Source organism: Oncorhynchus nerka, linkage group LG6 (genome assembly GCF_034236695.1).
Source record: "Oncorhynchus nerka isolate Pitt River linkage group LG6, Oner_Uvic_2.0, whole genome shotgun sequence".
NCBI lineage: Eukaryota > Metazoa > Chordata > Actinopteri > Salmoniformes > Salmonidae > Oncorhynchus > Oncorhynchus nerka.
The window spans coordinates 23,727,601-23,752,568 of NC_088401.1; the positions used below are offsets into that span (position 1 = coordinate 23,727,601).

At 40.3% G+C, this 24,968-nt stretch overlaps 1 protein-coding gene across 1 annotated transcript in view; it reads right to left on the minus strand.

The window, feature by feature from the left end:
• The window catches only part of LOC115130196 (rho GTPase-activating protein 28-like), a 52,365-nt gene extending 41,568 nt beyond the window's left edge, over positions 1 to 10,797 (minus strand). Inside the window, 1 exon segment of the mRNA XM_029661077.2 lies at positions 10,655 to 10,797. Within this exon segment, the coding sequence (XP_029516937.2) occupies positions 10,655 to 10,797 (143 nt within the window).
• Between the last annotated feature and the right edge of the window lie 14,171 nt (positions 10,798 to 24,968).

Sequence of the window (24,968 nt, forward strand, 5' to 3'; positions counted from 1 at the left end):
CTCAAGGTGTTTTTCACATATCTATCGATGATAAATCATTCGTGGCAGTTTGGTTTCTCCTCTGAAGAAAATGGAACGCGCATGGACCTGGAGATTACGCAATAATTTCGACGGAGGACACCGGGCGGACACCTGGTAAATGTAGTCTCTTATGGTCAATCTTCCAATGATATGCCTACAAATACGTCACAATGCTGCAGACACCTTGGGGAAACGACAGAAAGTGCAGGCTCATTCCTGGCGCATTCACAGCCATATAAGGAGACATTGGAACACAGGGCATTCAAAATCTGGACCATTTCCTGTATGACATTTCATCTTGGTTTCGCCTGTAGCATTAGTTCTGGGGCACTCACAGATAATATCTTTGCAGTTTTGGAAACATCAGAGTTTTTTCTTTCCAAAGCTGTCAATTACATGCATAGTCGAGCATCTTTTCGTGACAAAATATCTTGTTTAAAAACAGGAATGTTTTTTATCCAAAAATTAAAAGAGCGCCCCCTATCTCGAAGGAGTTAATTAATTAGATTAATATTATGGTGTACCTATTCCATGAAAAACGAAAAACACTCTGGGTGTCTGTTAGGATGGAACGGAAAATATGGCGCTGTACAACGTGATATCCGGCAGTACAGTACTGGGCTAATTAGCTAAAGAATCCCTGTTTCGTACTTGTCTCAGAGCAGCATGAAACAGTGCTAAAATAGTTGTAGGCTTTTGCTTTTAACTTCAATATGCTCTTTAAATAAATAAGACCTACACCATTTTTAACAGTATATCTAAAAAATTTATTTTTAAATGATGTGACTCTCCGCCAATAATTACATTTAGAGGATTGGATGACTCTATATTAATATCTAAGGGGCATTTTCCGTTAGGATCTGCGAAAATATCTAAGGGGCTTTTATATAATTAATAATAATATAATTATAATATATATAATTATATATAATTATAATAATCGCTTTGTTTAAAAAGTAAGGACATTTTGGAGATTTAGTTTTCATTTAACCTAGAGTGAGCGACAAAAAGGCAATTTTTGAACATGGGGTGAGATATTCTCACTAATATGTAAATAAAGCCAGTTATTAGAATAATTTATTTCTGGAGAAATCTAACTTGATTATTTAGCAGACATCACTTGCTTATATTCAGTCAACACATATCTTAAGAATATCATGGAATATTTGAACAGTTTAGTTTCTCCATGCTTGTCTCAGAGCAGAGCGAAAACGGTGCTGAAATAGACGTCCACAGCGGGAAGGCTATGTATTCTGTGCCCACTCGTGGTATCTCTCTTCGGTTATACATCCTTGGAATAGCAAAACAGCATAACGGTCTGGGCGGCCCTTGCTGTGCCCTATGAGCAGTTGGTCGAATTCTGTTGTCAGAAGAGGAATGGAAATGTCAGGGTGAACCAAAAACCTGATGAACGCACCACATACTATATGTTAACTCTGCTTGTCCGAGGTGGAGAACAGTTTGCGCTGTTCTGTGAAGGGAGTAGTACACAGCGTTGTACGAGATCTTCAGTTTCTTGGCAATTTCTCACATGGAATAGCCTTCATTTCGCAGAACAAGAGTAGATTGACGAGTCTCAGAAGAAAGTGCTTTGTTTCTGGACATTTTGAGCCTGAACCCACAAATGCTGATGCTCCAGATACTCAACTAGTCTAAAGAAGGCCAGTTTTATTGCTTCTTTAAATCAGCACAACAGTTTTCAGCTGTGCTAACATAATTGCAAAAGGATTTTCTCATGATCAATTAACCTTTTTAAAATGTTAAACTGGATTAGCTAACACAATGTGCCATTGGAACACAGGAGTGATGGTTGCTGATAAAATGGTCCTTTGTACGCCTTGTAGATATTCCATGAAAAAATCTGCCGTTTCCAGCTACAATTGTTCATGTTGTAAATGACTTTGTCTACACTGTATTTCTGATCAATTTGATGTAATTTATATGGACAAAACATACTTCACTTACTGTAGTAACAGAAACATAACAGAAAGATATTTTTCATATCATAGCTGACACCACAATCTTTCTTCGAATCTTAATTCAGAATACATATTTAACATTATTTTTGAAAACATGGTCACAAACTAAGGGAGATTTGACTGTCATTCTGTTACTAAACTTAGCATCTGCACTGTTCCTCAAGTGTGTTTTAGTCCAATTATGTGGCAATTGTTAAAAGTAGACTTCTGCATATGGGTGTATGGTTTGTTAAACTTAGCAATCAAAGATTTTGTTTGGCATACATTTTAAAGTGAAACAAGTTCATCTCAACATCACTCTGTCACCGTGGAATTTCCCTACGTTGAAATGGGAAGTGATTACAGAAAAGCTACCATCGACAACTGACACGTTTGTTGAAGTATAGGACATACAGTTGAAGTTGGAAGTTTACATAAACTGAGTTTAAATGTATTTGGCTAAGGTGTTTCACAATTCCTGACACAATTTAATCCTAGTTAAAATTCCCTGTCTTAGGTCAGTTAGGATCACCACTTTATTTTAAGAATGTGAAATGTCAGAATAATAGGAGAGAGAATGATTTATTTCAGCTTTTATTTCTTTCAGAAGTTTACATATACTCAATTAGTATTTGGTAGCATTGCCTTTAAATTGTTTAACTTGGGTCAAACGTTTTGGGTAGCCTTCCACAAGCTTCCCACAATAGGTTGGGTGAATTTTGGCCCATTCCTCCTGACAGAGCTGGTGTAACTGAGGCAGGTTTGTAGGCCTCCTTGCTCGCACATGCTTTTTCAGTTCTGCCCACAAATGTTCAATAGGATTGAGGTCAAGGCGTTGTGATGGCCACTCCAATACCTTGACTTTGTTGTACTTAAGCCATTTTGCCACAACTTTGGAAGTATGCTTGGGGTCATTATCCATTTGGAAGACCCATTTGCGACTAAGCATTAACTTCCTGACTGATGTCTTGAGATGTTGCTTTAATATATCCACATAATTTTCTATCCTCATGATAACATCTATTTTGTGAAGTGCACCAGTCCAGCCTGCAGCAAAGCACACCCACAACATGATGCTGCCACCCCCGTGCTTCACGGTTGGGATGGTGTTCTTCGGCTTGCAAGCTTCCCCTTTTTTCCTCCAAACATAACGATGGTCATTATGGCCAAACAGTTCTATTTTTGTTTCATCAGACCAGAGGACATTTCTCCAAAAAGTACGATCTTTGTCCCCATGTGCAGTTGCAAATCGTAGTCTGGCTATTTTATGGCGGTTTTGGAGCAGGTGCTTCTTCTTTGCTGAGCTGGATATAGATACTTTTGTACCTGTTTCCTCTAGCATCTTCACAAGGTCCTTTGCTGTTGTTCTGGGATTGATTTGCACTTTTCGCACCAATGTACGTTCATCTCTAAGAGACAGAACGCATCTCCTTCCTGAGCGGTATGACGGCTGCGTGATCCCATGGTGTTTATACTTCTGTATTGTTGTTTGTACAGATGAACGTGGTACCTTCAGGCGTTTGGAAATTGCTCCCATGGGGGTCTACAACTGTTTTCGGAGGTCTTGGCTGATTTCTTTTGATTTTCCCATTTTGTCAAGCAAAGAGGCACTGAGTTTGAAGGTAGGCCTTGAAATACATCCACACCTCCAATTGACTCAAATGATGTCAATTAGCCTATCAGAAGCTTCTAAAACCATGACACCATGTTCTGAAATTTTCCACGCTGTTTAAAGGCACAGTCAACTTAGTGTATGCAAACTTCTGACCCACTGGAATTTTGATACAGTGAATTAAATGAAATAATCTGTCTGTAAACAAATTGTTGGAAAAATTACTTGTGTCTTGCAAATCAGATGTCCTAACTGACTTGCCAAAACTATAGTTGGTTAACAAGAAATGTGTGGAGTGGTTGAAAAACAAGTTTTAATGAGTCCAACCTAAGTGTATGTAAACTTCCGACTTCAACTGTAAATAGATTGGCGCCAGGATGGCTTTTTGATTAAAGAGTTTATTGACAAAGTCAGTCATTGAATGTGCAGAACCCAAAAATAGGAAAGTCATCCAAAAAGCTAAATACAGTCATTGAAACGTTATCCAAACCTAAAATAGTCATCCAAATACAGTCATCCAAAACCAGAACACAGTCGTTCAAAAGGCCAAAACAGTCACCCCCAAAAAAAGTCATCAAAACACCAAAAATAGCCACCCAATATGGATGTCCACAGATGTCAGTAGTGTGTGTGTGTGTGTGTATGTGTGTGTGAGAGAAAACAGCTCTGAAGTCCCAATAGCACACCCTGCAGCCATCAATACCACTAATTATCACAAAGGCGGTTGAGAGCGGAGAGCTTGTCTTTCATCGGCTACAATAGGCACATTCATAGGGAGACACCAGAGGTTACCATTGTGTGTCACACACAACTCTATGGGAATAAGCTTTGAAAGTAATCCTGCCGGTGACCCAAATGCCCCTACCCACGTGCCGGTGCTGAAACGAACGTCAGCACACACATCAAAAAGGTACACAGACCTACACACACAAACATCTCCAGCCTTTAGCATGTGGGAATTATGTTACCTGGAAGTGAGACACACACAATCTCAGTGTATAGCAGCACACTCCTCTGTTTTATCTGATCCAATGAGTAAAATGATTTTGTGCCACTTTTCTATTTTATCACATCATCAGTCGTGGTGGTATGACCAGCTGTGTCCTTTACAATAAATAGCCCTTGATTTACGTGGCCAACATTCGTTACCTTCTGTGCCACTTCAGACAGTGTTAGATAGGGAGATTAATTTGAGACTATAAATCAAATGGTTCATGAAGTGGGCTAATAAAGCAGTCAAGAGTGAAAGCTGAGCTCTCCTAAAAATAGACGAACCCCCACCCAAAAGCACTGGCTTCAGTGGCCTGGATGAAATACAACTATAACAGCTAAAGCAGTGAGTGTCAATGATGTTTTGATGAATTGTCCTGGTGTAATATGGCAAACTTGATTCCAGACAGACTTCTGTTCTTAGACAGACTCTCCTTGCTTAAAAGTTATTTCTCAAATCTTGAGATGAATAGTAATCCAATTTTAATGGCATGACTATAATGGCATGATGATAATGGCATAGGAGTGGTTGTATACAAAACCAGGACAATTATTTTTTATTATTCACTACATTTTATCCATATAATGGTCCTTTGAAGGTTTATTGACATTTGCATCTAAAAGCCTAATTGAGAAATACTGAATCAAAGTTGGCATATTTATGACATGTTGGCCTTTCCCAGGCCTTTTTAAGACTCCATAATGTTTCATTTGTAGGTGCTACATCTCTCGCTCTCTCAAAAGTATGTGGACACCTGCAGGTCGAAAATCTCATACCAAGATCATTAATATGGAGTTGGTCCCTACTTTGCTGCTATAACAGCCTCCCCTCTTCTGCGAAGGCTTTCCACTAGATGTTGGAACATTGCTGCGGGGACTTGCTTCCAATCAGCCACAAGATATTTACTGGTATTTACTGATTTGGACTGGCTCGCAGTCAGCGTTCCAATTAATCCCAAAGGTGTTCGATGGGGTTGAGGTCAGGGCTCTGTGCAGACCAGTCAAGTTCTTCCACACCAATCTCGACAAACCATTTCTGTATGGACCTCGCTTTGTGCACAGGGGCATTCTCATGCTGTAACAGGAATGGGCCTTCCCTAAACTGTTGCCACAAAGTTGGAAGCACAGAATCGTCTCTAGAATGTGATTGTATGCTGGAACTAAGGGGCCGAGCCCGAACCATGAAAAACAGCCACACACCATTATTCCTCCTCCACCAAACATTACATTTGACACTTTGCATTGGGTCAGGTAGCATTCTCCTGGCATCCTCCAGACCCAGATTCGTTAGTCGGACTGCCAGTTGGTGAAGTGTGATTCATCACTCCAGAGAACACATCTCCACTGCTCCAGAGTTCTATGTCAGGGAGCTTTACACCATTCCAGCCGACGCTTGGCATTGCGCATGGTGATCTTAGCCTTGTGTGCGGCTGCTCGGCCATGGAAAGCCATAGAAATAGCCAAATCCATTCATTTGAAATTGTGTCCACATACTTGTGTGTGTGTGTATATATATGTATATATATATATATATATATATATATATACATATACACAAGTATGTGGACACAATTTCATATATATATATATATACAATTTTAAAATAAAATATTTTTCATTCATTCTTAAAAAAATATATATATATATAGAGAACATAATATACATAACATAATATACTCTACAGCCATGTAAAAGTTCCAGAGTGGGATATTTGCTAGTTTTAAAATGATGACCCATTTTATACAGAGAAATTGGCACAATAGGCTATGTAACCCATCACAGCCCACTTTTTACTTGTATCATGCCACATTTAGCAAATCACCAACAGAGGGCGAACATTTTGAATCTATTTTCCCATTCACTCTGTTGGTAATGTGTACAAATTGGATCAAAACTTTAAAAAGTAGCAGGGATACTTGTTTTTTTTGTCCTGGTTTCATACGGAATCACTCATACGTTTGCGGACAACACAACAGTGGTAGGCTTGATTACCAACAATGACGAGACGGCCTACAGGGAGGAGGTGAGGACCCTCGGAGTGTGGTGTCAGGAAAATAACCTCACACTCAACGTCAACAAAACTAAGAAGATGATTGTGGACTTCAGGAAACAGCAGAGGGAACACCCCCCTATCCACATCGATGGAACAGTAGTGGAGAGGGTAGTAAGTTTTAAGTTCCTCGGCATACACATCACAGACAAACTGAATTGGTCCACCCACACAGACAGCATCGTGAAGAAGGCGCAGCAGCGCCTCTTCAACCTCAGTAGGCTGAAGAAATTTGGCTTGTCACCAAGAGCACTCACAAACTTCTACAGATGCACAATCGAGAGCATCCTGTCGGGCTGTATCACCGCCTGGTACAGCAACTGCTCCGCCCACAACCGTAAGGCTCTCCAGAGGGTAGTGAGGTCTGCACAACGCATCACCGGGGGCAAACTACCTGCCCTCCAGGACACCTACACCACCCGATGTCACAGGAAGGCCATTAAGATCATCAAGGACAAAAACCACCCGAGCCACTGCCTGTTCACCCCGCTATCGTCCAGAAGGAGAGGTCAGTACAGGTGCATCAAAGCTGGGACAGAGAGACTGAAAAACAGCTTCTATCTCAAGGCCATCAGACTGTTAAACAGCCACCACTAACATTGAGTGGCTGCGGCCAACACACTGACTCAACTCCAGCCACTTTAATAATGGGAATTGATGTAAAATGTATCACTAGCCACTTTAAACAATGCTACTTAATATAATGTTTACATACCCTACATTATTTATCTCATATGTATACGTATATACTGTACTCTATATCATAAACTGCATCTTTATGTAATACATGCATCACTAGCCACTTTAAACTATGCCACTTTGTTTACATACTCATCTCATATGTATATACTGTACTTGATACCATCTACTGCATCTTGCCTATGCAGCTCTGTACCATCACTCATTCATATATCTTTATGTACATATTCTTTATCCCTTTACACTTATGTGTATAAGGTAGTAGTTTTGGAATTGTTAGCTAGATTACTCATTGGTTATTACTGCATTGTCGGAACTAGAAGCACAAGAATTTCGCTACACTCGCATTAACATCTGCTAACCATGTGTATGTGACAAATAAAATGTGATTTGATTTGATTTGATAATGACTAATGGTTGTCGTAAAAAATTATTCCTCTGATAGTTGCTTCAGTACACACAGTAGATACATACAAAATGAACATAAGAGATTGCCTACTGTCTGTTCTGATACAGTTGTATAAACAGCAGAGACAGAGAACCACCATGCCCTTAATATGTATCTAACCTTGTACTGGTAGCCAAAGCATAGTTCCATGTGAAAACAGGTAGCAGTTTTTGTCTTATCAACACACAACCGCCATCAGATATGATCACCCCAAAATATTTTGACAATTTCCGCCATAATACCCACAGAAAAACAGATAATCTTTCACACCAAAAAAGCAAGACCGATTTGACATATCTAAGGACCTCAAAATATCTAAGGGTAAACACCAAATGTGTCTCGGATAATGTAAATATTTTCAGACCTAATGGATGTGGGTGCGCCAACTTTTTGGCATGCCACACAAGACGAGGCTGGCTCCTTTATCGGTGCCTGACCCTGGGTAGCTCGGGGCTGACATCACTATCATCACCCCCCGATGACACACAGGCACACATGCGCACGCACACTGGGGACAAGTGGCAAAACAAAGCAAGCATCTGGGCAAACTGGCCATGCTGGGAGATTAGATGTTCTTGAGTTGTTCAGGTGGGGCAGCAAATGGAACATACTGTCAGCACAGACATCATGTATTGTACCCACCACCGTACAAGTCAACAGCTCTCACACAGATCCTTGGAAATAGAGTGAATTCTAAAGAAAGTGTTTAAATAACAGAACATCTAGTCAATGATGTGCGCGAGTTCATTTTCCTGGCTCATGGTCTGATTTAGGTTCAATAAAATGCATATAAGTACAAGTAATATTTAATCTTCCGGTCTAATATTTACACACACACACACACACACACACACACACACACACACACACACACACACACACACACACACACAATGTAATTAATTCATAGTTAGAATGGGGAAAGAGCCAGAGAGACCATGAAAGTCGTCTGAAGACTACATTTACAGTACAGTGGTTACTTTCCAACTCCAAACACCATAACAGACACAGAGCAGTCCATCAATAAATATTCCAGTTCAATGCCAAATGAATGTAGCTCTGCCAATGACGTAAAATACAGCCAACTTTAACATACACACAGCTAGGTTAAGTCAGTTTGCAGTCCAAACAATCCACGGTCGTATTCATTAGGCAACAAACAGAAGAAAATGGATTGAAACAGGGAGGGACTCCTGAACTCGTTCATAAGAAACGCTGATTTTTTGTGCCCTAATTAATAAGCAATCATAAACTATTGGCGTGTTAAATCCACCACTGAAATCTGAACAATTTGCTATTCCTTTTATTTATGTGTGTCTATGAAAATGGCTAGTTGTAATGATTTAATACACATAATTACGGTTGTTATGTTCAATGGTCGTACTCAGACATAAGCGTTTTTAAATGCCACCTTGTGCTCTGTGGGGCGGCTGCCAAGTGACTGTCTGCAAAGTGAGTGTCTTGTTGGACTGACCTGAAAGTGAGGTATACTTCCCCCCCTTCCATCTAAACAATGTTGTCAGTCTCCTTTGATTAAATATTCAGGATACATAATTATACAGGGTTTTTAATGGTATGTTGTACAGCCTTCCTTTTTTGTAAAGTTATTGAATTGCAGACTATGTAGATGGAAGTTTCAACAATTAGTCAAGTCTCTAAATACCCCCGAGGCACCAAATCAAGGGAAGGACGGAACAGTTTGAGATATCCTGCTGTTCTAATAGTTGATTTGAGATCAGGTAACCATACCCAAATCCTGGCCTATACCCATCAGAACCTACAATGTAAAACTGACTTCAAAAATCAGTGCCAGCAAGTAACATCATTCTGCATGTGTCTTCTTATTGCATCCAATAGAGTGTCTTCTTATTGCATCCAATAGAGTGTCTTCTTATTGCATCCAATAGAGTCTTCTTATTGCATCCAATAGTGTCTTCTTATTGCATCCAATAGTGTCTTCTTATTGCATCCAATAGTGTCTTCTTATTGCATCCAATAGAGTCTTCTTATTGCATCCAATAGAGTCTTCTTATTGCATCTAATAGTGTCTTCTTATTGCATCCAATAGAGTGTCTTCTTATTGCATCCAATAGAGTGTCTTCTTATTGCATCCAATAGAGTGTCTTCTTATTGCATCCAATAGTGTCTTCTTATTGCATCCAATAGTGTCTTCTTATTGCATCCAATAGTGTCTTCTTATTGCATCCAATAGAGTATTCTTATTGCATCCAATAGTGTCTTCTTATTGCATCCAATAGAGTCGTCTTATTGCATCAAATAGAGTCGTCTTATTGCATCCAATAGAGTCTTCTTATTGCATCCAATAGAGTGTATTCTTATTGCATCCAATAGAGTGTCTTCTTATTGCATCCAATAGTGTCTTCTTATTGCATCCAATAGAGTGTCTTCTTATTGCATCCAATAGAGTGTCTTCTTATTGCATCAAATAGAGTGTCTTCTTATTAGCACATGTTTGTTTGATACCCTTGAAAAGCACTTCAGGTCCTGAGGGTGTCAGAACTATGCCCGAGATGTTACAATCCCATATATATGGTGGTTGTGTACAGAAACAAGACATTTCAGTAGAAACCAATGCAACAATTCCATAAATGCATTAACATCTTTAAAGCTTTTTGGATAGATCTAGGCTAGGCTACTCATCATCACTGCAAGTAGAGAGGCAGTAAACTGACTGCAGAGACCCAATTTTTTTCCCACGCTCAGAGCACCTTACCCAGTCCTATTTGTTTAAAAGCTACATCAAAGAATATGGATACTAACACCATGGTAGTTGTTAAACAGTTCATATACATCTTGTTAATTTCTCCTGTAGTTTTTTTTTTTCAACAACAAAGATTAGGTGGCGTGCCAGTTACCTGCAAGGAGAGTGTCTTGGAGACAGCGGAGTCGCACAGCCCTCATCCACCAAATGTATCCTGGACGGTGCGTATGAATGGTAAGCTGTTAAAATCACACTGCCCGTGTCTATGATTTCCATCGCTGACTGTCAAAGTATCATACCAAAGTAGGCGCCTGGCTATTGTAACCGGCGGGATTTAGTGTACTTCGCATTGGGCACTCGCTACGCTACTCTTTACAGAAAATAAATAAAGCGATCCACCGCTGCCACTCTCTCGCCTGCTCACGGTGAAATCCGACACCACTGGGTCGAGCGTATGGCGCTATCATGCCGCACGTCCAATCAGCTTATTTGCATAAAACGTTTCGCTTCCATATGTAAATGAGATAAGCCTATGGGCAAATGTCAACATTAGTACACGTGTTTATTTTAGCTCGTGCTTCAACTTCTTGTGTATTGTTCTAGTTACTTTCCATATAGCTGAATAAATATATAATTCATTAAGTGACAGGATTTGAAAGGTCAGTGGAGATTTTGTATGCCCCCGGGTATCTTTCTGACCCCTTTTCATAAATGTTTTACATGTGCAGTTGCTTTGTTGACATTCAGTCAGTTGAGAGATTATAGAACCACCACCTCATCTGTCATTGTGCTGCTATGGTCTCCCCTGGTTCACATAGTGGGAAAGGTATGTACCATCCCATACACATTTAATAAATGGTGTGATGACAGAAGAGAGGTCCACGTGGGGTGTTTCCCCCTTATTCAGCAAGCTCTCACACAAGTTACCTGATAGGTAGTGACTCTCCTTATGCCAATGGTATTGAACCAATAGCCTAACAAATGAACAACTCTTGAAGAAAAAAAATACAAAGAGTTTTGATTGGCTTCATTAAGACATCCTCTATATCAAATTTCAGCCAGATCGACCAGCCTGCCCAAGCCGCCTGCACTCTAGACCCCCACCAGACTAGTCAATAACTCAACTCTCTCCCAACACAATTTCCTTCGCAGTTCACACCTTTGATTTTGAAAAAAAATACAAAATACAAAATACAAAAAATAACCACATATATCTTAAATATACATTTACACACAGAAACAGCAAATCCTCCATATAATTAATCTCATAGGACTAATAGTACTTTAGAGCTCTTTTTTACTTGCACACAAAAGAGCTGGGCCGCCCCATCCTGTCCCTATGGGTCCACCACACTGCAGCGCCCCAAACCAACACACCCCACTCAGCTTTAGAATCTTATTGGTGTCGGGTGTGTTAGGTCAAGGCGAGTGAGACAACCCACAGGGTCCCTGGTTCAAGCCCAGGTAGGGGCGAGGGGAGGGACGGAAGCTATACTGTTACACCAGCAGAGGAAGGACATTTCTGAGTGCATGTAATTCAGTTTCACTGGCATATAGTAAGTTTTATGGATGGTCTTAAACTGCAGTAATTTATGTCTGAGATGATACGAACATGACTGGGCATTCAAACACATCTGTATCCATTCATTATCATCAATAGCTTCACCAGGTCTTCCTCACATTTTTGTTTTACATGTTTTGTGTCATCAGGAAAAGCCTCTATCAACCCTTGATGCAGTTTGGAAGTCAAGTTTGGAGGTTTGACAGACTGCCGTAAAATAGCATCTGGCTTGTCCAGTGTTTGCTAGACAGAGAGGATAAAGTGTTGTATCTGCAAAAATTCACATCACCTCCTCAAAGACTGGTCTTCCCTGGCTGCCTGACCCTGCTGAGACCCCTGTCACCATCTAATCCTCCTAAAATGAGGCATAATTACCTTGGTGTACATTATATTATCCAATAATAGAATCATTGGTTCAATAAGTGTAATTACCGTTCGTCCATGAACCCAGATTGTAGCTTTAAGATTAAACTGCTGTCCTGTAGCTACTGTAGGTCTAGCCATCAATTCAAGATGGAACATTTTGTATAATTCACTGATATTGTTAATATACGGCAGAATTCACCTGAGCTTCATAGACTGGTTATCCCTGGCTGTCTGACCCATGCTGGGACCCCTGTCACCTTCTGATCCTGCTAAGACCTGATGAGCATAAGATCCTGCTAAGATCCTGATGATCTGATGAGCATAGTGTTGTGTACTGACTACACTAGAGGGCTGCATTCCTGCAGGATGCCTAAGGAGATCAGTGTGGTTTGAGGGAGTTGCCGGTCAGACAGACGACTTTGGGATGAAACATTTTTTTTGTTCCACAGATTATTTGGAAACATTCCTCTTCCTGCTTTGTATGCGTTAGCCTACCTATTATATTAAAATCACATGTTTTTCACATTATTCACACACTCAGAATTCACTGCTAGTTAGGCGTGAGAGTTCATGTGCGCCTAGTATGTGCAGTCTCATTGAAATAGAGTAGGCTGCCTACATGGGTGGAGAATCACGTGGCAGTTAACTTGAGTATGAAGTTAACTTAAGCATGATTAGACCGTAGTTTACTACAGTGTCTGTAAATAAATATTGATAATGGAAAGAAGTGGAGGGCGCTCAACCAACGTGAGTCGAAGTGCAAAAAAAAGGGTAATCAATGCTAATTGAAAAGGAAAAGGCACAACGTCTTTTCATTTTCAATGAGTTTTGAATACCCATTTATTTGTCTCTGCCTACAAATACTCCTCCTTAAAAGTAGGCTATAACCTATAGGCCTATGCAAAATGTAGCAAGTGTCTCTGTCATCATTCTTTCTGCTTCCAGTTCAGTATCCTTACCTGCGAGATCAGGTGTGATTGTGGTCTCCATTAAATAGAGTAGGCTAATAGCCTATGCATGGGTGGAGAGGCATAGGGCAGTTATCTTTCCCAGGGAATATACTTCCTAAATAAGCCTTTGATAAGGCTATAGTTTACTACATAGCCTAAATATTGATCACCCTTATTTCTCCGTCTGAAAATCTTCCCACTCCTAAAAGGTAGTCTATAAAAATAGCTCAAGAGCAAGTGCAAGTCTCTCCAGCTATGCTCTCTTCAAACTATGCTCTCTTGCTACGGGTCTGTAGTCATTTAAAATAAAATAAAATTTTAGTTCTGACAATGCAGTAATAACCAACGAGTAATCTAACCTAACAATTTCACAACAACTACCTTATACACACAAGTGTAAAGGGATGAAGAATATGTACATAAAGATATATGAATGAGTGATGGTACAGAACGGCATAGGCAAGATGCAGTAGATGGTATATACATGAGTACAGTATATACATATAAGATGAGTAATGTAGGGTATGTAAACATATAAAAGTGGCATTGTTTAATGTGGCTAGTGATACATGTATTACATAAAGATGGCAAGATGCAGTAGATGGTATAGAGTACAGTATATACATATGAGATGAGGAATGTGGGGTATGTAAACATTATATTAAATGGCATTGTTTAAAGTGGAGTGATACATTTTATACAGGTTGCCTTTGTGTTCTTGGGCACAGGGGCTATGGTGGTCTGCTTGAAACATGTTGGTATTACAGACTCAATCAGGGACATGTTGAAAATGTCAGTGAAGACACCTGCCAGTTGGTCAGCACATGCCCGGAGCACACGTCCTGACAATCCGTCTGGCCTCGCAGCCTTGTGTATGTTGACCTGTTTAAGCGTCTTACTCACGTCGGCTACGGAGAGCGTGATCACAGTCCTCCGGAACAGCTGATGCTCTCATGCATGCCTCAGTGTTGCTCTCCTCGAAGCGAGCATAGAAGTGATTTAGCTCATCTGGTAGGCTCGTGCCACTGGGCAGCTCGCGGCTGTGCTTCCCTTTGTAGTCTGTAATAGTTTGCAAGCACTGCCACATCCGACGAGCATCGGAGCTGGTGTAGCATGATTCAATCTTAGCCCTGTATTGACGCTTTGCCTGTTTGATGGTTCGTCGCAGGGCATAGCAGGATTTCTTGTAAGCTTCCGGGTTATAGTCCCACTTTTCTTTATTTTTGACTTTTTTCAACATTGTAGAATAATTGTAAAGACATCAACAGTATGAAATAACTCATACGGAATCATGTAGTAACCCAAAAAAGTGTTAATCAAAATATATTTTAGATTCTTAAAAGTAGCCACCCTTTGACCTTGACAGCTTTGCACACTCTTTGCATTCTCTCAATAAGCTTTATGAGGAATGCTTTTCCAACAGCCTTGAAAGAGTTCCCACATATGCTGAGCACTGGTTGGCTGCTTTTCCTCAAATTTGGACTCATCAGACCAAAGGACAGATTTCCACCGGTCTAATTTCAATTGCTTCTGTTTCTTGGCCTAAGCAAGTCTCTTCTTCTTATTGGTGTCCTTTAGTAGTGTTTTTTGTTGTTGCAGCAATTCGACCATGAAAGCCTGATTCACGCAGTCTCCTCTGAAGTTGAAGTTGAGATGTGTCTGTTACTTGAACTCTGAAGCATTTGGGCTGCAATTTCTGAGGCTGGTAACTCTAATGAACTTATCCTCTGCATCAGAGGTAACTCTGGGTATTCCATTCCTGTGGTGGTCCTTATGAGAGCCAGTTTCATCATAGCAGTTGATGGTTTTTGCGACTGCACTTGAAGAAACTTTCAAGGTTCTTGAAATGTTCCGCATTGACTGACCTTCATGTCTTAAAGTAATGATGGACTGTCATTTCTCTTTGCTTATTTGAGCTGTTCTTGCCATAATTTGGACTTGGTCTTTTACCAAATAGGGCTATCTTCTGTATACCACCCCAACCTTGTCATAACACAACTCAAAAGCATTAAGAAGGAAAGAGATTCCACAAATTAACTTTTAACAAGTCACACCTGCTAATTTAAATGCATTCCAGGTGACTTCCTCATGAAACTGGTTGAGAGAATGCCAAGAGTGTGCAAAGCTGTCATCAAGGCAAAGAGTGGCTACTTTGAAGAGTCTGAAATCTAAAATATATTTTGATTTGTTTAACACTTTTTGGGTTACTACATGATTCCATATGTGTTATTTCATAGTGTTGATGACTTCACTATTATTCTACAGTGTAGAAAGTAGTAAAAAATAAATGAAAACCCTGGAATGAGTAGGTGTGTCCAAACGTTTGACTTGTACTGTATGTTCATCCCAACTGAGTAATGCTGGAGCTTTGCCATGTTTTAAATACTCCACGTTCACTACAGTACATTCAACTCCCAATTAGGCCAGATCTTCTTCATCACCTAACAAGCAGTACAGCCAGGGGTTTGACTAACAAACACAAACCCTGTAGCCCGGTGACCTACATAACTAAGGCTCACTACACTCAGAGGAATTCTTGGAACTGGGAGGAATGTCCCACGAGGCCCAGCTCGTAGGTACAGTTATTTATTCACCTAAATGCCCTCATCGTTGCTTCTCTTTGTGAGGAAGACATTCACTGTAGTCTATGAATGAATGTGCTATTTGCAGGCCTACGCAACTGGATATTGTTTTTCAGTCATTGGACTGCATGCCAATAACAAATGGAAGTTATAGTGTCTCGAGGGTCCATAATGTACAAAGGAATGCTGCTACAAACGGCAATACCTTAAATGGATCAATAATGTTTTCTCCGACACTGTCGATTGAGATGCGTTGTTACTGTCAGCCACACTGACCTCCACAACAAACTCTTGGAATCTCTGTTGAAATCTTAATGTGAACCCATTTAGGTGGAAAGATAGTCCTTCTATCCGAGCACTTGGCAGGACTCCCAGTTGATGAAACTGGAAAATAAATAGCCTTGGTGTTTGTTTCCCAGCTCCCATCATATTTCCTAAGACATTGTTCTCGTCTTCCTGTTGAAGTCAAAGGTTGTGGGCATTAAACACTGCTGTCTATCTTGTTGACTTATTGGGGATAGTGAGAAGATCAAGTGTAATATAATTTCAATGTTTCTCAGTGTATGTATGGCAGGGAGAGAGTCCTTTATATCCCGGGTATTTACTCACTGCTATCCCACGGGTAACAGGATAGGACAACATTTGAAGGCACTGAAAACCATACGACGATGAGGAACAGTCAGAAAATACATTTTCTGCAGAGTAAAGATGCTATCTGGCGTTTTGTGGTAAGTAACCGGTTCTAGTCTCAAGGTGTAACCTTAGCTTCCAGACCATTTTGTTTACCTCAAATCCTCCACCTTTTTATCCCAGCAGGTGAAGAGGAGCCTCACTGATCTCCCCTTCATTAAATCAAAACATTTCCTTTCGGTGCTAAGAAACGCCTCACTAAAAACATCTCCATTGATGTGCGACCCGTCCGTCGCCCTGCCCTGTACGAGGCAGTGGTTTGTGGGTAATGATAGGGTGGCGCAAGTCGAGGACAGCTGGAGACCAACAATCTGCTAACTGTGTGAGAGGTACTTGTGTGTGTGTGTGTGGGGGGGGGGGGGGGGGAGGGGCTTCTGAAAACAGTACCACAGAGAAGGGGGTCATCTTTTCACAGCAGACCTTTGTCTGTCCTTAACAATTAGCCTCTTCAGTGTGCTGAAATGTCCAACGTGTGTGTGCGTAGATGTGTGTATGTGTGGAAGGGTGTGTGTATGGAAGGGTGTTGAGAGAACCAGGAGTATAGAGAAGCTAACATAAGCCCCAGACATGATAAATCATTGAGAACAGTAGTCCTTGGTCAGACTACTGTCTTCCATCATAGACAAATAGGACCCCAGGGTAAAGTACCAACAAGTGACTTTTAATAAAGTGGGGGAAAACGTTACTTTACGACACATGAGGAAATGTACAACCCAAGTTATGTTTTTAAGCCAGCTACGTTCATTTCTTAGTTCTTGAGATTTATTCAATCAGGCAACTTAAAATGTGAAATGTTTAGAGTGGAGAGAATATTAATGTCTTTGTTGACAGGTAAAGCCGGCAAATAAATTATTCAGATGAATGGTTTTGATTGCAATGAATCCCCAGCCCATCTGACATACTCCGGCGGTGAGTCATCTAAATTTGTCCTTGTCAATAGGGTCCAGAGAGAACTCTGTTTTTTTTCTTCACGAAAATGTATATGTGTGATGAATGTAATGGGAAATACAGTTTGTCAATATATTTAGTGTCCCAAAGCTGAGGGGGTATCCTGTTCTAAGTAGCATCTGTCTGCAAATTACATACATGCACGCGTGTGCACACACACACACACAACAGACACACACACACACTTGCCATCTTGTCAGCCCCACCCCGATCCATCTTTCATGTCCAACCTTGCCCCTTGCTAACTCAAAAATAGAAAAAGATTCCCGGTGTTATCATTCCATAGACATCCCCTCACACAGCACTGGTGTGTTGTATATACTGTATCTGTATCACACAACACCAGTGTGTTTTATATATCTGTATCACACAACACCAGTGTGGTGTGTATATATCTGTATCACACAACACCAGTGTGGTGTGTATATATCTGTATCACACAACACCAGTGTGGTGTGTATATATCTGTATCACACAACACCAGTGTGGTGTGTATATATCTGTATCACACAACACCAGTGTGGTGTGTATATATCTGTATCACACAACACCAGTGTGGTGTGTATCACACAACACCAGTGTGGTGTGTATATATCTGTATCACACAACACCAGTGTGGTGTGTATATATCTGTATCACACAACACCAGTGTGGTGTATATATCTGTATCACACAACACCAGTATCTAATACATTCTATTAGAAGGAGCCATGGGTGAAGCATGTAGCCATCTGCAGCAGCCACATCTAAGCAGACATCCCCTTCCATGCATATTAAAAGTGAAAAATGGTTACGCTGGCTCATCAGTTGGTTTGGGACAATCCACTATCAGTGGGTGCAGTGGCATGATGACACAGCCATGAGATAGCACCGCATACCTTGTAACTCGTCGCTGGAAAATAGGCGAATGAAAGGAGCTGGAAACTCGAGCTGACCGTGCAAACCGGGCCGACCCAGAAGGTTTTTTGCTTAGCAGGGCAACCTTACAGGCACTGAGGCACTCAATCCAGTGTATCCACGGTCGACCATGGCAGGATCGCTATGCCTGCTTCCTTTATAGGTCGAGGGAACCAGACCTTTACTTTCCTTTCTGACAATCCTTCCACTCAGAAAACACAGTAGTGGCATAGCTAGACCACATAAACACGGAACAACTCAGAGTTGAAAGCTTGTTTCGATGGAAAGTTTGAGGTTCATTGGCCCTAAACAGTGCATGAAAATAATGGGTTAGCTAACATATTCTTGCCCAGAGATGATTATTATAATGAACTGATATGCTGTTTCTTGATTCTTGATTTTTAAGTGGGAAAACAGTCAAATGTCGAGACAAGAAAAACTTCAAGGCAATACTTTGTGTACATAAAAGGCAGTTCAGATGTTATCCTTTTCTAAATACTTAGAGTATGTCTTGCGTACGGTATCTATGAAAACAAAATAATTTTACAAAGATGCAGTGAATTTGATGGCCACATACAGTATGCAGTATAGATGTGAATTAATGTGTGGCTGTGCTGGCTGTGCTGTCTCTTGTCCCTAGTGACACACAGTGGCAGTTGTTGAAGAGGGGACAGCAGCTGGTGGCACAGTGGGATGGGGGAGGGGTTTGTTGACGGGGGGGGTGATGAGAGAGGGGAGGGGTGTCAGAGGGTCGGCAGGATGTGGAGACTCCTTGATGTGAGACTCCCTTTTTTCCACTTGAATGTTCAGAAAATAAGAACCAATGAGGTAAAATAAGAACCAATGAAGTGTAATAAGAACCAGTGAGGTATAATAAGAACCAGTGAGGTATAATAAGAACCAATGAGGTATAATAAGAACCAGTGAGGTATAATAAGAACCAATGAGGTATAATAAGAACCAGTGAGGTATAATAAGAACCAGTGAGGTATAATAAGAACCAGTGAGGTATAATAAGAACCAATGAGGTATAATAAGAACCAGTGAGGTATAATAAGAACCAGTGAGGTATAATAAGAACCAGTGAGGTATAATAAGAACCAATGAGGTATAATAAGAACCAGTGAGGTATAATAAGAACCAATGAGGTATAATAAGAACCAGTGAGGTATAATAAGAACCAATGAGGTATAATAAGAACCACTGACGTATAGCTCTGGACTCTGTTCAGACAAATTCAATCAATTCAATATGATGACGTTGAATCAACATGGAAACGGATTGGATTGAAGTCATCAATGTAAAGGAATGTAAACAAAAAAAAATCACCTAAATCCAATAACATCAACTCAATCAAATGAAAATCAAAACTAGACGTTGCAATGACGTCTGTGTCGAGTGGGTATGTTTGATAACATTTCTGAACTATATGCAAAAAAAGTGAATTCATTGAAAATGGTAACAGGGTGTAAGGGCGTTCTTCGTTTGTAGAAAGAGAGTCGGACCGAAATGCAGCGTGTAGGTTACTCATGACTTTAATGAAAAAATGCGTACATGAAATAAGTCAATAACATACTAAGCAAAACAACAAACGGAACGTGAAACTAATACAGCCTATCTGGTGACTATAACACAGAGACAGGACAATCACCCACGAAATACAACGCGAACTCAAGCTACCTAAATACGGTTCCCAATCAGAGACAAAGAGAAGCACCTGACTCTCATTGAGAACCGCCTCAGGCAGCCAAACCTATACCACACCCCTAATCAGCCGCAATCCCAAATAATACAAACCCCAATACGAAACACAACATATATACCCATGTCACACCCTGGCCTACCCAAACTATACCAAAAACACAAAATATAATGACCAAGGCGTGACACAGGGTTTGAAGACTTTTCAACACTATACAGAAGAAGCCTACTTGTATGCTGACAAAACAATTAGCAATTACAGTACAATGTTTATTTAAAAGCAAAAAAATACGTAAATTGCAAAGTAGCCGTTACTCTTCTCTCACCTTCACATTGTTTTTATCTGAAATTGGAGCCATATCTCAGGGCTGTTTGCTTGGACTTTCACCAGCTCCCTGTCAAGCCTCTGCATTCTACTGTTATTCTAACTGATTGATCTCTTGTTGGAGGGACCCTATCTTGTGATTTGTTAGGGTCCTAGTGAGTTCAAAGTTTCACCTGTCCTTACAAATCCCCAGAATTTAACCTCCAAGCTCAGGGACAGGAAAGTTACTCCTTAGTCCTTATGACTTTAATGTACTTGCCACCCACCAAACGCAGAGTTCCAGTTTCTAACAGACCAATGTAAACAAGCCAAGCAGGATTTCCATTGTCATGGGATGACATCTCTGATTGCACAGTGCTTTAAAAGAGTCTAGATTTCAGGGCTATTTCATGCTTTTCTAGCTATACAATGCTCTACATGGTAAAAACAAACACTGCAAGCAGAATCAGGTTTTACCTCACACATTTGTAGCCTACATTTTCCTGTCAAAGTTCATTCTGTCATCCAATGATTGACCAACATGAGGTTCAATGAAAGAAAATATGTCAGGATTCAGGACCACAAAACCTGTACTTGGAATTTCTTATAATAAGCATGGTGTATTTTTTAAAATGCATTCTACCATGTTTAATTTCCTGTTTGATTAACGGAACAGTTTGTTTGAGCGCGCTCAGTATCATATTTGCTTACGATCTGTCTGTGTGTCTAAAGTGGAATTATTCACTGTTTCGGTAAACAGGTCATGCATTTATCAGAAATCTTCCACACACGAAATCAATAGCCAGAAGGTCAATGGAATATTTCTGCTTACAGCTATACTTAAGTACTCAACAACAATGTGACACATGTACAATTTCTTCCAATACTCTTATATGGTGGCCAATGCTGGCCGTGTCTTTCAGATAATCAGTATCGGAAAATGCTATGTTTTTTCACTGACAGAAATATGTCCACATTGCAGAGTGATTTGCTTTCCCTAACCTGAGCAGTGGCAGCTCAGCTCATGTCTCAACAACCTACTATTTTCAGAGACGATGGCAGCTCTATTTATCACTGTCTACCTCTATCACTTCAGGCATGGTTCTCCTTGTTATGAAAGAAAACTCCTCTAATGCGAATGCTGAGTGTTTACTTTGATGGGAGAGGGATTTTCCATGTCTGTGCTGTGGTCACAGTTGCGTCATCCGGGTTTGTGTTTGGATATTATTCTTATTCATCTGCCATTCTGTAATAGTTTCATCCCCATCCAACTCTTTTCTCAGTTTCTCAGAGTAGAAGTGATTATGAGCCACATTGTCAAGTACATCCTAAATTGGATGTGTCTGTCAAACAGGCTTATGTTTCTGTTTCTTGTCTAGCAAACACTGTCTTGTCTGAGCATCCCAATAATTTAACCTATCATGACCAGAGACACTCATTGCATGGATTATCTAAGATAATAAAAACAGGATATTTTATTTCAAGAACTGACTACAAGAACAAATAAAATGTGTTCGCTCAGTTGGCTCAGTGTTGACACACATCCTGTGATCTGTCTGATGACCAATATATGATGGCGCTCCCTCTCTTGGTAACACTTCACTAGCCAGAAAGTACAACGCTTGTATGAGCCTATATAACATGTTATGATAAGGCCTCAAATATTGTTAGGTATCTCTATATATAGCACATTTCAAATAATTCAAAATGGCTGGTCATTATGAGATGATAAGGGGATCATAAATGCTTATGGCATGGCATTATGGCAGTATAATGTATTATAAGCACATCATAATACATCATATCTGGACAGATTTGAGTAAAGTGTTACAAAATAGTTTTTTTTTCAATTCTTTCTCTCAGATGAGTGAAAATGATTTACAGTGAAAAAAGTCACTTGACTTCTGGAGGGTTTCTGACGGCAACCAGATCTCCTGTAACATTACTGTCAATCCACCCGACACATTATCCTTACAGCTACGATTACGGCTATACGCTAGGTAATACTAGGGAAGAAGTGGTACTGTGCCACAGTCTACAAGGTGGTGTATGAGCGAAACCCTTGAGTTTTTTTACATGACACCCCTGTTATTGTGTGTGGGCTGAATCAGGGTCCTGTTCAATTAGGGAGAAAACGGTTTGAAAGGTTAAGACACTACCTGAACCTGACCAATAACAACACCGTAACATCTTTTGCCACGGCGTGACTTACTGAACACATGTGGGGGTGTAGATTAGGGGGTGGGGGGGGTCATTTCCACCTTTTCTACCATGACTCATGCTGTGGTATCAAGAGATAGGGCAGTGTTCTCACAACATGTTAGGAAAGGAGCAGCTCCTTATCGTGTGGCATAGTCTGTTAAATGTTGTACATTGTGCTGAAAGACCATTATTTTACATTCCAAGATGGTTAGATTAAGATTGAAGAAGCAGAAGATTTCACTTGTCTACAGTGCAGTGGTCTTACAATTGGCAAAGCCTCCTGGAGAGGATTGTTTGGTATGCAGAGTTGCTTTTGGCATGGAAAGTGAGGAGCAACATCCTCTGTGGAGAGACAAGGATACTCTCCACAGTCCAACCAGCACAGAAACATTTATTTTCCACTGGTTTGCTTGCTCTTTGAACGATTTGAAGACTAGACAAAACAAATGAAGTCTAAAAGTTAAACAAGCGCAGGGTATTTTGTTTAATTTGAAAACAGCATTGTGAAAATATAGTGTAGTTATGATCATGATAGTCAAAGTTTATTTTAATGTAAATTTATAGGCTTGTTCAATAAGTTAGTTGAGTGCTATTATCACATCTATCCCCCAGTACACCTCTGTAGAATACATTAGTAATTTAACATGGGCAGATATCTGATCAAGCTTTTAATTGGATAGACGGAGATCACTGGAACAGGTTTGAAAGGAGCACTGACACTAAAATGAGATTCACAATGTTTTTGTCCTGTAAAACTACAGAGAAAGGCCCCCATTGGTTTTGTTAGTCTCACTCAGATATCATATTAACATGGCATAAGTAATGGCAAAATGTGTAGAATTACAGGAAATTAAGTTTAAAACTTTTACATTTTGTTTTACAATTGAAACCAGTTTTAAAAGCGGAAGTGAAAATTCGAGAGTTTGGGACTAGGTTATTTTTTGTCAAAATGTAGTTGACATAGCCTTGTTCTGTTCAATGTTCTCTACCTATATGGTACTCTAAATACCCCAATTCATGTTGTTAAGTTTAAAAGAATACAAGATTAAAATTGATGTCACCATTCAAACCAATGAAGGTTCGGAAATTTAAAGCTTAATATCTCACAATCATCTTTTTGCAGATAGGACTATAAAGTTCTGTCACGATCGTCGTAGTGAGGAGACCAAAGCGCAGCATGGTGTGAATACATACTTTTAATGAATGACGAAAAACCACGAAGTACACTAAACAAGCAAAACTAACGTGACCGCTATCAACACTAGGGTGCAAACATGCAACATCACATAGACAATAACCCACCAATCACAGTACAAAACAGGCTACCTAAATATGGTTCACAATCAGAGACAACGACAAACACCTGCCACTGATTGAGAACCATATCAGGCCAAAACACATAGAAACAGACTAACTAGACATGCAACATAGAATGCCCACTGATATCACACCCTGACCAAACAAAACATAGAAACAAACAACGCAAATAAAGGTCAGAGTGTGACAAGTCCCAAGCTCTCAAACTGATACCTAGTCAGTTGTACAACTGAATGGATTCAACTGAAATGTGTCTTCCACATTTAACCCAACACCTCTGAATCAGAGAGGTGCGGGGGTCTGCCTTAAATCGACTTCCACGTCATCGGCGCCCAGGGATCAGTTGGTTAACTGGCTTGCTCAGGGGCAGAACGATAGATTTTTACCTTGTCAGATCTGGGATTCGATACAGCAACCTTTCAGTTACTGGCCCAACGCTCTTACCCGCCAGAAATGGATTGTGTCAGTCAGAGGCTATTAAAGCTATGGCAGCATTGGCAGATGCCCAACAGCATAACTAGTCTGACCTACTTTTGTCACCTAGAAAATGTAAGGCAATTGTTGTCCCAAAGCAATAGCACGGTCATAAAGGCACCAGAAACACTCATGGACCATTTAACCTCCTCACAGGCTAGGCTGTTTTTGCTGGCCCACTAAATCTTAGCGGCAAGGTAATATTTGGCTGTCAGTCTAATGTTTCAGGTTGAATGAATATGTTTCTGGGGCACTTGTTTTGAATGTTTGAGGAACAATAGTTTTTGAGGAAAGAATTCCTGACAATCATATGAACAGCAAACAATGCATTGTTTTCTGTGTTGTATTTTCTATCAATACTCAAAGAAATCATTTATAGTTTAGCTCATGATTTGATGGATAGATGTTTTTAAACCCATGTTTTTCAAGGAAAAGGGCACTGACTTCATTCTCCACATATACTGTACAATCTGAAG